Below are 14,327 nucleotides of genomic sequence, written 5' to 3' on the forward strand. Positions count from 1 at the left end.
CCTATGAGGCAAGGCTGAAGGAATTGGCCTTCTTTAGCTTGGAAAAGAGAAGACTGAAAAGGGACATGAGAGCAGCTTTCAAGTATCTGAAAGAGTGTCATAAGGAGGAGGAAGAAAAATTGTTCTCCTTGGCCTCTGAGGTTAGGATGAGAAGCAATGGGCTTAAACTGCAGCAAGGGAGGTTTTAGTTGGACATTAGGAAAAACGTCATGCCTGTCAGGGGGGTTAATCCCTGGAATAAATTGCCCAGGGAGATTGCGGAATCTCCATCACCGGAGATATTTAAGAGCAAGGGGCAGTCCCTGGCTGCAATTGTAAGCACCTAAACCCTTGGCAAATGTGGTGCCTACGTTGTCTTTGTTTGTGGGATTGAAATGCCGCAGCATGCTGGGTGTTGAATAGGCCCCCAGTGGGAGACAGAGCCTGTCCTGAAGAGCTGATGAGCTAAAGAGGCAGGGGAAGGATGAAACACGAGTGAGAGAAGGTCACTGGTTAGGGTTAGGGTCACTGGATCAGAAAACCATGCCCCGGATGGGGCCCAACCCTGGAACAGCAGCGGCTGTGGGACAGAACTGAGCGGCATTGGCAGAGCTGTGTGTGAGGAGAGCCCAGGGTTGGAATAGCAGGGACTGAGAGGCCTTCGCAGAGCGGAGGGGGAGCGGGATTCGGGTGTGGGGGTAACCCCATGCTAAAATGGCAGGTAGCTGTGGGTTGGGATTGAGGGGCCCTGGCAGTGCTGAGTGTGAGCAGTCCAGGCCTGGGACAGCAGCAGAAGCTGTGATTTGAGGGGCAGTTGCAGGCGAGGAGACCGGGCTGAGGTGTGGCTTGGGATTAACAGGCATTAGCAGCGCCATGAGGAACACAGGACTGGGATAGGAGAGAGGCAAGTCTGAGGTTCATTGGCCCCTCAGTCAAATGGAGTCAGAGGCATCTCTCCAGCTTTGATTGTGGCTCTGGGTTAATGATTCTCTCAGCTATTGAGCGCAAAGGGCATCCCACAGGGCTGGGGGGATATAAAGTCAGAACATGAGGTGTCTGGAGTCAGATGAAGAACAAGGGCCGGATCTCACGCACCCTTCTCTTTGCTGCACCTCTTGTTCCATTGCAGACTCTCCGGGGGGATCCTGAAACAGCTTCATCTTGGTGGGAGTCCTGGCAATTTCCAGCACTCAAGGAGCTCACCTTCATTCACTCCCGTCTGGTAAAAAAAGACCTTGATTTTCCTCATGGGCTCAGGGAACAGTCCCCCCTGGGGCTAGCCGGGCCCCTCACAGTGGTATCTGAGCTGTCTGGTGGCTGGAGTTCTCAAGTTGTGAGGAGCCTCCATTTCCCCTGAGGCCTGTTGTGCTGGGAAGGGAACAGGTTGAATGTGGGTGGGATTGTGGGCCTTCCACAGCAGATTTCCTTCCCTTCTCCGGCAGAGATGCTGGGACAGTGTGTCCAGTAGGGGTGCTGAGACCAAACGTTACACCCTGTGTATAACGACAACCACACCGAGCCAGCGGGGGCGGCAGTGACCCGGGTTCCAGTGCCTGAGAGAGAGCTGTCAACAGTGAGAGATTATAGGGGGTGACATGCTGGCTGAGCACATGGAAGTGTGTCTCCTCCCAGAGGCGGCAGCCCTGACTCTTTAGTGACACTCTGTGAAGTTGGTCCTTTGCGGGTGTGTGGGCTTTTGGTATTGATGGTGGCAGGTTTGATCCCTGCTGATGGTTGAATATGTAGCAGCAGGGGTTGGACTAGATACACGTGGAGTTGCCGTGTCAGTGACCGTATGGGCCCTGGTGAACAACCGGTTCAATCCAGATATCCTGGTTCTGTCACTTAGAGCCAGAACACACCTGCAGCTGGGCACACTAGGCACCTGCATTTCTGCAGTAGAGATTTATTAGAGGCCTCTGTCTTTCCCCAGCTCATGAATCACGCTGAGCCTGAGGCACCTGGGCTTCTAGAGGGAGGCAGTAGCATGCATGTTAAAAGGCAGAAACAGAGGTGCCTAATAAATCTCTACTGCAGAAATGCAGGTGCCTAGTGAGTTTAGGCTTCTAATCTAGAGGGTTATATGGGCGGATGACCATCTGTCTCTATGTGGCCGAGAGATTCCCTTATTTAAGCTCTGTCCTGGCTGTCCCAACTTAATTGGTAACAGGAAGCCTTGACTGGTTGGGAAGAGCAAATGAGGTGAGGCCTCCTTTTGTCAAAACTGTGCAGTGCAGAAGCCAAGTGAGAGAGAGGGTGATGACCCCATACAGGGTGGGGGCAGGACTGGGTCGAGCACCAATGCCAACCCAACTTTTGAGAAATATGGTCCCCTACCTAACCTGTGTGCTGCTGCTCACCAAACTCTGCCTGTCCTTGCAAGCGGAGGGGGCTTGGACGAGCAACAGGGGCTCAGGTGCGTGGCTGGAGCCTCTCCATGCACTGTCCTGTTTTCCTGTTGGGAAATGTGGCCATCCTAAGCATCTATGACTTGGGCCCCTAAGTCTCTTGGGGTATGTCTACACTACAGCACTAATTCAAACTAACTTAATTCAAATTAGTGCATCTAGACCTAAAAACTAATTCAAATTAGCATTTTGCTAATTCGAACTAGCATGTCCACATTGAGTGGACCCTGAACCAAAGTTAAGGCTGGCCGGAAGCAGTGGCAGCAGGGCATCAGGTTAGGACTTAGAGTGTGGAACTGCTGCCTGCTTATAGGGACCTGATCCCCACCCCAGACAGACAGTTCTCAGGGTTCCCCGCTTGCTTGTCTACTTCAATGAGGGACAGCAAAGCAGTCCTGACTTGGAGTGCCCTGAGTGCCCTCACTTGGCACATCACAGCACTCGGCCATCAGCCCAGCTGCACTTGCCACAGGCTGCCATCCGGGGGGGTCAATCGGGGAGCTGTCAGGATCCAGGAGGCCCTGCAGGAGAGCTTCCACCCCGAGGAGCCCGCAGAGCCACCCCAGTCCTCCCCATCAGGGGCTTGTGCCCTATTCCTCCCTCACCTCCTTCCACTTTCCCCTCCCTAGCCCCCCTTCCTGATGTAAAAAATAAAGGACACGTGTGTTCAAAAATAGAAACTCTCTTTATTTAACAAAACTGGCCGGAGGGCCGGGGGGGAGAATTAACCTCTGGGGAGACTGAGAAAAGGAGGTGGGAGAGGGGAAGAGAGAGAGTGGAAGAGGGGAGGGGGAAACCTGGGAGGAGGGAGCTGGAAGGGGGAAGCCAGGGGAAGAAGGAGGAGGGGAAGTATAAAACTATGGTACGCCATATCTTCAGTACTGTGTACAGATGTGGTCTCCTCACCTCAAAAAAGATATTTTGGCCTTCGAAGGGTTCAGAAAAGGGCAACTAAAATGATCAGGGGTTTGGAACAGGTCCCATATGAAGAGAGGCTAAAGAGACTGGGACTTTTCAGATTAGAAAAGAGGAGACTGAGGGGGGATATGATAGAGGTCTATAAAATCATGAGTAGTGTGGAGAGAGTGAATAAAGAAAAGTTCTTCATTAGTTCCCATAATACAAGGACTAGAGGACACCAAATGAAATGAATGGACAGCAGGTTTAAAACTAATAAGCAAAAGTTCTTCACACAGCACATAGTCAACCTGTGGAACTCCTTGCCACAGGAGGCTGTGAAGGCTAGAACTAGAACAGAGTTTAAAGAGAAGTTAGATAAATTCATGGAGATTGGGTCCATGGAATGCTATTAGCCAGGGGGTAGGAATGGTGTCCCTCGCCTCTGTTTGTGGGAGGCTGGAGATGGATGGCACGAGACAAATGGCTTGGTCATTGTCTTTGGTCCATCCCCTCCGGGATACCTGGTGTTGGCCGTTGTCGGCAGACAGGCTACTGGGCTAGATGGACCTTTGGTCTGACCCAGTATGGCCGTTCTTATGTTCTTATGTTCTAAGCTCAGGGCTCAGGGTCGGGGGCCTCATTGAACCAACTTGATTTTCATGCAGACCTGCTCCTGGGTTCGCATGTGGCCTTTGATGGCCAGGCTGGCAGCTATCCTGCTCTACATGGCTGCATTCCTGTGCCTAGTGCGGAGGTCATGGACGTTGGAGGCCTCCCCCCAAACCTCAATGAGGTCCATGATCTCTGCACTAGACCAGGCGGGCACCCACCTCTTGCGGCCCCGGGCAGACTCCTGGGAGCTGCCAGCCTGGTCCTGGGAAGAGGAGGAGGGCTGGATGGCAGCGGGTGGCTGGCTCATGCCGTGCCAGGTGCAGGGTCTGCTGGCTGGGTGCTGGCAGGCTTGCAACTGGCACAGGCATTGTAGCCAGACCGTGCCCCTTTAAGGGCTCCGGGGCTGGGAGGGGGGCAGAAAAGTTCCCCTGGTTTGTCCCAGAGGGGCCACCAGGGCAACCTGGGAAGGGCTAGCCTCCCACTAGTTCGAATTAAGTGGCTACACAGCCCTTAATTCAAACTAGGCGTTAGTCCTCATGGAATGAGGTTTAGCTAGTTCAAATTAAGTGCTCGGCTAGTTCGAATTAAATTCGAGCTAGTGGTTTGCATGTATAGCCGCTATTAAAGTTAATTCGAACTAACGGCTGTTAGTTCGAATTAACTTTGTAGTGTAGACATACCCTTGGGGACTCCTGCACCTAACCTTGCTGTGCCTCAGTTTCTCCATCTGTCCAATGGAAGCATTTAAAGACTGGGACAGAACTGCGGGCATTGGCAGAGGGGATGAGTTCAGGTGCTACGGTAATGGAGGCCATGTAAGTACCTAAGCTAGATCCCCCTGTGGCAGGGCTACACGCTGTTCCGAGTTAGCTCAGTGCCCTTGGACCTCTTAGAAGCCAGTGGGGTTTTCAGGGTTGAACTGAGCTCTCCAGGCCCCGTACCAGCCATGATTTCAGCCTGGACCAGTGGTGCAGGGAAGGGGCAGGACTGGATCAGAGCCAAGGGGATCCAGGTAACCCAAAGGAGGCCAGCACCTGATGCGTCAGAGGAAGGTAACCCCCATCCTGCCACTAGTAGCAGTAGGCGTCAGTGGTAGCTCTTATCCAGCTCTTTCCATCAGCAGATCTCAGAGCACGTCACGAAGGCGGGCCGGGACTGAGAGGGAGTTTAAGCCACGAGGCAAGGGGGTTGAATATTTCTGCAACTCGGCACAGGAAGGGCAGTCCCTTGTAACTCGGGATCCCCTAGCCACAAGGGGGAACAGCCCCACTCTGCCCTCACGCATCGGAAGGGAGGGGAGACCGCACTCTGCAGGGTCACAGGGTGTGGGCTGCGCTCTGCAGGGCTGTCTGGCCTCTGGAATTGGGGGAAGCTCAGGATGTCCCCAGGGATTGGGAATGGGAGCTAGTGCCCGAGGGAAGCCTCAGGTGCAGGGGAAGGGGAGGTCCCACGACTGGAGGAAGGCAGGGGCTCCAAGATGTCCTGAGGCTGGGGGAGACATGGGGAGCCCCATAGGAGATGTAGGGGTGCTGAAGAGATGAGCTGGGGAATTGTGGGAGAGTCAGGGGGCGCTGAGCAGCCCAGGACTGGCGGGACAAGGGTAGGTGTTATGGGGCCTGGGGCCGGAGGAGGCGCTGAAGGGGCCTGGCTGGGGCTGGGGGGAGAGGCAAAGGCGTCAAGGGGTCCAAAGGAGGAGGCGAGGGTGCTGAAGGCACAGCTGAGGCGACAGGGAGCCCTGTTTTTAGATTCCCAAGCGCTGACCTGAGTGGTCGGGTGTGGGACTCAAAGCTAAGGTACCTGCCTTGGGAAGTCAGGCCCTGTGTGTTTGAGGGGCAGGGGGTGCCTGCCATCGGGTACAGCAGGTCAGAGAGCTTAGGGCCATGGAAGGAGGGCGCTGGCTCTAATCACCCGTCTGCCAGCATCACTGGAGGAGGTTCTGGTCTTGCTGTCTGTTGCCCCCAAGCCCAGCGACTCCATTTTCACTGCCTTCAGGAGGCTGAGGTACCAGCGGGCCAGGGCCGGCACTAGGCACCAGCAAATCAAGCACGTGCTTGGGGCAGCACATTTCCAGGGGCGGCATTTCCAGGTAAGCAGCTGCCCCCGGCAATACCTGGCCCCACCCTGCCAATTTGAAAGAGCTGCGGGAGATGCCACTACTCGCTGCGCAGCGCTGGCACCATGTGCGCCCGGAGCCTGCTGGCCGCCCTCTGCCTCCTGCTGCTGCCCCGCTCCCCCGCCTACTTTGGGTTAGCCCTGCCCGTGGGGGGCCGGGGCAGGTTCGTGGGGGGATGGCCCTGGTGCATGAAGCCCAGTCTCCACTGCGGCCAGAACCATGGCGGCTGCAGGGGGTTCGGGCACCCGCCGGGGTCTCTCTGCCCTGGGCACGTCCACGCAGACCTTGCTGGACAAGGCCCTGCAGGCGCTGGAGAAGCTGCAGGTACTGGTGGAGCAGCCGGGCTTGGGGCTGAGGGCTCAGCAGGACCGGCTCTGGCGGTAACTTGCTGCTTCGTGTGAGGCCAGGAAGCGAGTGCGGTGAGAACGGCCTGGCCCAGCTGCCTATGGACCAGCCCACAAAGCCCGCGGCTCGCCTTCCCCGCACCAGCTCCACGGCTGTGCGCCCCACAGGTCCCGCTCCCCCTCCCCCTCGGCACTGCTGCGGGACAGGGTGCTGGGGGAGATTTCCCTGAAGCAGGTCAGCAGTCTGTCCAGGGGGGAGCTGTCTGCAGGTTCAATAATACAACCCCCCGTCCAGCATCAGGATGGGGCATGTCATGGGCCCCCGGGGGATTTCAGGAGCTGGCAACATCCACTCGGCCCAAACATTTTTAGGTTAAAAAGAGGGCGATTAAGATGAATTGAAAAGGGTCAAATCTTCATGCTCTTTCTCACTCTGCCCAGCCCCTTTCTTTCCCAGAAGCACGTGTGGGAGTCACAGGCAGCGTCCGCCCCTCCCTGCCCAGATCCGTGGTCCGCCCATCCCCACCCAACGACACAGCCCCATCCACTTCCCACTGAGTTTACACCTGATCACCTAGCCCTTTCTCGGCTTCTTGTCTCCCCTGCCGCGCACATTCTCCAGGACCCCGGCACCCGTCTCGCCTTTCCCAGGACCTGGCTCTGCCCCTGCCTGCCCCAGCTCCTGCCCCTCAGCACCTGCTGCTGATCCAGGGCCAGCCCGGGCCCACCCTAAGCCACCTCTGGGAGGCTGGCTATTTCCCCATCTTCATCAGCAACCTCCAATGCAAAGCCAAGCAGGCCACCAAGCTCTTCACAGGAGACCCTGAGGGAATTTGTCAGGAGGGGTCGGCCCCAGGTACTGGCCCCCGGACAGTGGGGGCAGGACGAGGCAGGGATGCCCAGGGCTGTGGGTTGGGGGTGAGAGGCACTGGCAGGGCTGTGGGTCAGGAGTGAGGGGCACTGGTAGGGCTAGCCTGGGCTGGGCTGTGGGTTGGGAATGAGGGGCACTGGCAGCTGGGGGGAGACCAGGGCTGGGCTGGCTGTGGGTCAGGGAGTGAGAGGCACCAGCAGCTTGGGGGGGGGGCCAGGGCTGGGCTGGCTGTGGGTCAGGAGTGAGGGGCACTGGCAGCTTGGGGGGGGGCAGGGCTGGGCTGGCTGTGGGTCAGGAGTGAGGGGCACTGGCAGCTAGGGGGAGGCAGGGTTGGGCTGGCTGTGGGAGCTGTGGGTCGGGAGTGAGGGGTGCTCGTCCATAGGGAGGGACTGGACAGAGCCAAGCCGCTGTTAGAGGGATAGTTGGAGGGTTTCGGGGAGGGGGTGCCCCTGCCCTGGTCTGGTCATTTCTGAGCAGAGCCCAGCCCCCTGCGCCTAACCAGCACCGAGCCCCAGTGCCCGGCTAGGCCGTGCCTGGGGAAGCAGCAGCCGGGGGTCTGAGTCTTGTCTCCCTGCTCCGTGTGGCTGGTGGGGGCTGGAAGAGAATTTGTGCGGGACGGGCAGGGAAAAGGCTGTTGTGAGCACAGTTTCTCAAAACTGAAATTACTAAAAAATTATTTGAGGTCCACCATGTCTCAAAATCATTTATCAGGACTCGCATTCATTTCAATTGAAAGAACCATTGCAAAAAATTTAGATTTTAATGAATTATTAAAAGGCTACGCAAGTATAAAACCCAGAAAAAATTCAGTTTGTATAAATTCTTTTAATTTATGAGAAACTGGGCGCACCGGAAGAGACTAACGTTTTTCATTACAGTGTATAGTTGAACCCAAATTGTTTGTAACTGATTTTGTTAAAATAAAACGAGTACACTAGTAGGAAATTGTTTTATTTCACTAACTACACATTTTCTGTTTTCATTTTCTTTTTAATTTTGAAGTAAAAACAAAACTAAAAAAACCCCACCATTGCAAAGTGCAAACGTGCAAAAGCCAACAAAAAATGGCGCGGTGGAGAGGGGGGGATTTTTTGCTTGGGGCAGCAAAAAACCTAGAGCCGGCCCAGCAGGGGGCTGAGGAGGGACAGTTTGTGCTGCTCCCCTCCAATATTTCTGGGCTTCTCCCATTGACCACAGCTCCCCTTCCCCCATTTCCCTTTACTCTGTTCCCCTTCCCAGGTCCCAGCACCCATCAGCCATGATCCAGCTACGGGTCACCCCTGAGATATCGCTGGCTGACAGGCCGGTGAAGATCCACGTCTCGGGCCTAGCGCCTGCCCAGCTGGTGACCCTGCAGTCGTCGCTGACGGATGAGAGGGGGGTGCACTTCGAGGCCCGAGCCTTCTACCGGGCAGATGAGGCTGGGGAGGTGGACTTGGAGCAGGCAGCTGCCACGGGGGGCGACTACGTCGGCGTTTGGCCCATGGGCCTCTTCTGGTTCCTCAAGCCGGAGAAGCTGTTCTACAGGCTGATGAAACGGGACGTGAGTTGCCCCTTTCGCTTCCAGCTCAACCTCTTTGATTCCTTCCAGCTCCAGCCCTCAGACAAGATCCCGCCGCTGGCCACGTGCATTGTGGAAAGGTGGTATGTGCGCCCTGGAGTGGAGCGTGTCCCAATCAAGGAGGGCCGGGTCCGAGGGGCCCTATTCCTGCCTCCTGGTGAGGAAACTGGCTCTTCACATCCCTGGCTCCTGCATCCCTTATCCTTGTTCTACTCCCTTCCCAGCCCTGCCTGGCAGCCCCTTCCTCCCGCCCTCTGGTGTTTGTCTTCCCTCTTTGCCATACACTAGCTCCTCTTGCACCGCTACCCCAGCCTCCCCATGATAGGGCATGACCATCAGGTAAGCCCATTATGGACTCTCTCTCCCTCCCGTGTCCCAGGAGCAGGGAGGCCGACAGAACAGCTGAACGACGGGCAAAGTGTGTGTGGGGGAGCTTCAGACCAGGGAGACGGGGGGAGATGGGACTGGAGCTACCCTTCCTCCACCAGCCCTTTAGCACTGCCAAGAATGCACCACTCAGCTAGCGGTGACTTAGAGTGTGGGGCTCTGGCCGCTGTGGCAGCACCGTTTGGGAGCCCTGGGCCCTTTTGAATCACCGGGCCCTGGGGCAACTGCCCCCTTTGCCCCACCCTGACGACAGGCCTGCCCAGCAATGCCAACAACTCAGTCCCATCGTCACAGTCTAAGCGCCCCCTGGTGGGAGGGTGGATAGGCACAGCTACAGGCTCCTCCCACTCTATGGCGCCACGTAAAAGCCACCCAATGACACACCAACGTGTACATTCAGCATAAAGTCAGACTGATCCCCGGGCTCTTCCTAAACCCCCTGAGTCCCTGCCATAGTGAATACTAAGCCCTTCCTGATCGTGGGGGCAGGTCTCACAGTAACAACCTCTTTGAACCAGGCTGGTTGGTCTCCCAGGCCCTGCATCCAATGGGAGATCTGGTTACTCATTGAACTTGGCCACCTTTGCTGATGAGATTCACTGTGCCCTCATCGCAGCAGGAGGAGTTTGTATTCTCCTTGACCTCAAGCAGCAGGCTCATTTGCTGAAGGCGGTCCACTTAGGGGGAGTATATCATTGCTTTAAGCTGAGCTAGTTCATCCCCATTACCTTTCACCACCACAAGCTACTGGTCTTCTTGGACCAAAGATTTGGTTTAGATGGAGCTTATGAACACACTTTGTTTTTTATTGGTAAACACTGATTTCCCCAGATATGTACAAATGGATAGAAAATATTTCCGATAATAATCAAATTTGCTGATAAGCAAAGTAAGAATAATATGACTGAGAACTTTAGAGTTCGATCAAAGCATTGTTACTTTGCATATTTTGTTGTCATGTTGATTGTTTTTAAAGTTTTAACTTTTTGAATGTCAGCATCTACTCTGCTTAACTAATCATTATCTGACCCTCCCCCATAATTTCCCACAACAGCAAAAATGCTGATAACATTTAGAAATGCTTAAAGCCCAAACATTTTGCACAATTGTAAAAATGTAGAACAATGTAAACAGAAAAAATGCTTAAAAGTAAACATTAGTGTTATCTGTTGACATTACAAAAATTGAATTTTGCACCTTCTTGCATATAACTGCATTAAGGCTCATCAAGAACTTAATTCTCTTTTGACAATTCTCAGAGTTAAAACTTCCAAGATAATTGCTCGGCCCTTCAGAAACCATATTGCCAACCCCAGGCATTGAAAAATCACAAGATTGGCTTAGAAACCATGAGATTAAAAAAATAATGAATGTACTTTATACTTAGCCATCTGCTTTTTAAACGTGTATGGGTCATATTTAACATTTCAACACTGGGGGTAAGAAACTTCAGAAAAGAAAGTTGGGATCCTTGGGAGCATGACAGAAAATTCCTGACAATTAGATCTCAGGATAAAATGGTGAGAATTAGCAATAGTCCTGTGGCACTGGCTTCAGTGGATGAACAGCAGGAAGATGGAATTGCTAGCCAGCCCTTTTCCTGAGGCAGTAGCCCGGATTAACAAAGGTATTTAGGGTTCTAGTTGCTGTTAATGCCCAGTTCAGTGGAAGATGTTTTCACAAGTGAAATAGATTCCTGTCCCTGCTACACCTCCTTCAGCTATCTACCTCTCTGCAAATACCTACTGCACATGAGCCCTACCGAGTTTGCCTTGGAAAACAAGCTAGGCCTTTAGCTGTGGGGCTGCCAGAACTATTCGTGCTATGCTTTGCCCTTTTCCTACAATTTCTCTCGCCCCGTTCTCCGCAGGGCCGGGCCCCTTTCCAGGGGTGATCGACATGTTTGGTGGGGCTGGAGGGCTCATTGAATTCCGAGCCAGCCTGCTCGCCAGCCGGGGTTTCGCAGTGCTGGCACTGGCCTTCTTTGGCTACGACGACCTGCCTCGGGTGCTGGTGGAGGTGGACCTGGAGTATTTTGAGGAAGCAGCCAACCTGCTTTTGAAACACCCCAAGGTATGGCCTATGCCCTACTCTTTCACTAGGGTCCCTTCAGAGCCACTTAAGCAGGGGAGCCAAGCTCCAGTCTGGATATCTGATGCAGGTCCTGGCATCATCTATCATCCCTGGGATCCACCCTTCCCTGATATCACAGCGCCCCTTGTTGGAATGATTGAGGCTGAGCAGTGCAGGCTCCTCCCCCTCCCTGGCATCACAGCGCCTCCTATTAAAGGATAGGCTGAGCAGTGCAGGCTCTTCCCACTATCCCAGGGTCACAGTGCTCAGGAGGATAGAGCAGTTCAGTACAGATTCCTCCCCCAGGGTCATAGTGCCCCTTTGGAGGTTTGGCGGGGGGGGGGGGGGGGGGGGGGGCACGATTGAGTAGTACAGGTTCTAGCTTCATCTGTGTCACAGCACCCCCTACAGGTTCCCATCCTGTGCTGGCTCCAAACTGCAGATTCCCAAGCTGTCAGCCTGATTGTTCCAATGTGGCTTCTCTTTGGTTTTTCAGGTGAGAGGCCCAGGTCTTGGCGTTATTGGGGTGTCCAAAGGGGCAGAGGTCACGCTGGCCATGGCTAGCTTCTTAGAGCAGGTGGTGGCCGCGGTCTGGATCAATGGCACAGGATTTATGAACGGCACGCCGCTGCGTTACAAGGGGGTCCACATCCCTCAGATACCCTACTGCCCCGAGCGGTTGCTCATCACAGAGATGGGAGCCCTGGACAACCATCACGTCTTCCGGGACCCCCAGGATCCAGCCTACGCAGAGGCTGCCATCCCTGTGGAGAAAGCTCGAGGTGAAGTGCTTTTCGTGGTGGGAGAAGCTGATCGCAATTTTAACAGCAAGCTCTTTGCTGAGATGGCCATTGAGAGGATGAAAAGCCATGGGAAGAAGAACTACACCCTGCTGTCCTACCCCGGTGCTGGACACCTGATCGAGCCACCGGGGTCCCCACTGTGCAGCATCTCACTGATCCGCGGTAGCCCGAAACCTGTACACTGGGGAGGTAAGCCAGAGCCCCACGCAAGAGCCCAGGAGCATTCCTGGCAGGAGATCGTGAAATTTCTCGAGTGCCATCTTGGTCCCACCAGCAACCTGTAACAGCCAAGGAGTGGTGGGCCAGGCAGCCCCACCCTCTCCTCCCACCTGGGGGAGGCTCCTGCCATCCCTCCAGCCTGCTCAACACAATAAATACTGAGAACACAGCAATCATCTGTGGGTGCTTCCAAGGGGAGACTGTGGGGAGAGGGGGGAGGTAGCGCCCACACAAGGAAGCAGGCTGGCCTGCTGCTTAAGGCTTTTCTCTGGGATTCAGGAGACCTGGGCTCAAGTTTCAGCTCTGCCGCCAGCCCTCTGGGTGAGTCGCTGAAACTTTGTAGGCCTCTGTGGCTGGTCAGTAAACTGGGAGTGATGCTTCTGCCTTCTCAATGCATGCAGCAAGCTCTTCAGTGGAAAGAGCAGGTGTGTGTGCATGGGACCCAGCTCACTGGAGCATGGCTCAGAGCCGAAAGGTGCCACTGGAATGCCGAGTGGTAAAGAGGGCTATGTGGGAGTGGGGGGGCAGAGAGCACCACCTTGAAAGGAGAGTACCGCCTTGCATTTATAGGCAGGGCACTTGGTGGGAGAGAAGTAATCTTAGAGACAAGGAAAATCCCCACATCAGGGCAGCTATGAACAAGAAAGCAGAGTCAGGGAACATGCTGATGGCTCACAACCCACCTCCTCCCAGTGAGGTTCTGCTCTGAACGTAGCCCATGGGATCTGAGGACGCTGAGGAAACTTCAGAGCCCATCAGATCCCAAGCTGGGATAGCTCTGAGCTAGGCTTTAATAAGCACCTTGACACACCACAGACACATTGTTCTCCAGCGAGCAGCCTAAGCTGACCCAGTGTCGGTCCCAGAAAATCTGTGTCACTCCCATCCCATGGCAAACCAAAACCCTAAGCTGGATAATGGAAATAAGCATGGATGAGCTCAACTCCTGCTTTCCTCACGGAAAATTTCCTTTGGGTATTTGCAGGGTGGGAGGGGTCTGACTCTGAATCCAGCTTCTCCAGCCTATTGGGAACTCTCTCTTAGAAGAAGCCTCACCTTCTCCAGTCATCACTCCCAGCCTCATGTCACCCATCTCAACTCTAGATTCCCGTTTGCTCAGCTCATTCCCTGATTTGTGCCTTGCTCAGTGTCTACAACCTCCTCTCCTGCCCCATCACCTTCTAACTCCTCTGGTGCCCTCCCCAGCCGGCTGCCAACCTGCATCTGCTTGCCCATACTGCCAGCGTGCCACTTCTGGTAATGCGCTGGAACCTGTCCACCTGGTTACCCCTGTTGCAGTGTTCTAGAACTCCGGGGGGTAGCCAGGTTCCAGCCCCTCTTTGTTGCCATAGCTCCCCTTCTTGGAAAATTCCGGAGTCCTTCCATCTCGTTGCCATGGTCACCCCATTAAAGTCAGGGAAGCTCCGAATTGGTTGCCAGCTGCTCTGGCTGCTCCTGCAATGGCTGGAGGAGTTTTTGCCCCAGCTGCATTTGGCATCCAGGGAGCAGATCAGTGTTCTCCGATCCTCTGTCATCTGCAGAGTGGGCCAACAACAAGGACCTCAGCCTGGCAAGCACTGACCCAGAAGTATTGATTTCAGCCGCACATGCTTATTTTTTTTTTTGGGGCTCCTGTCCCAAATGGATTGTCCCATTGGCAGCACCTGACACACGCTCTGTGACCCCTGCTGGCTGCCCATCCATTTCCAGCAGGTGTTTAAGATGTTGACTTGAGCTGTAAGACACCCAACCTGCCTCAGCTAATGCAGCAGAGCTGGGAAGCACTATGTTTACTGGCAATATGTGATTTGACCACCAGATGTCCCTGTGTGTGCTGTAAACTTCCGAATGCAGAGCCTGGTCTCCATTTAATAACAACCCCTGGCTCTTGTCCTAGCACGCTTCATTTGTGGTTTCCCAAGCACCTTGCTAGGAGGGATAGGATCATTATCCTCAGCGCACAGATGGGGAAACAGAGGCACCAGGAGGGGAAAGCCCCGACTGAGAGTTCACATGGGTGGCAGGTATAAGAGGCAGGGGAAGGCAATGCTTTCCCA

General features: G+C 54.6%; 1 protein-coding gene across 2 annotated transcripts; it reads left to right on the forward strand.

Moving 5' to 3' along the window:
* Window positions 1-1,028: 1,028 nt before the first annotated feature.
* On the forward strand, window positions 1,029-14,161 carry LOC102461463 (acyl-coenzyme A amino acid N-acyltransferase 2-like). 2 transcript variants are annotated; one of them, XM_075928392.1, is made up of 4 exons: window positions 1,029-1,201; window positions 8,819-8,945; window positions 11,046-11,248; window positions 11,745-14,161. In XM_075928392.1, the coding sequence occupies exons 1-4, from the start codon at window positions 1,046-1,048 to the stop codon at window positions 12,333-12,335; spliced, it is 1,077 nt and encodes a 358-aa protein (XP_075784507.1). In that variant the 5' UTR covers window positions 1,029-1,045; the 3' UTR covers window positions 12,336-14,161. The 2 variants fall into 2 exon arrangements, with proteins under 2 accessions (XP_075784507.1, XP_006116714.2); XM_006116652.4 differs by having other exon boundaries at window positions 1,070-1,201; window positions 8,467-8,945.
* Window positions 14,162-14,327: the final 166 nt, after the last annotated feature.

Source organism: Pelodiscus sinensis, chromosome 4 (genome assembly GCF_049634645.1).
Source record: "Pelodiscus sinensis isolate JC-2024 chromosome 4, ASM4963464v1, whole genome shotgun sequence".
Classification (NCBI taxonomy): Eukaryota; Metazoa; Chordata; order Testudines; family Trionychidae; genus Pelodiscus; species Pelodiscus sinensis.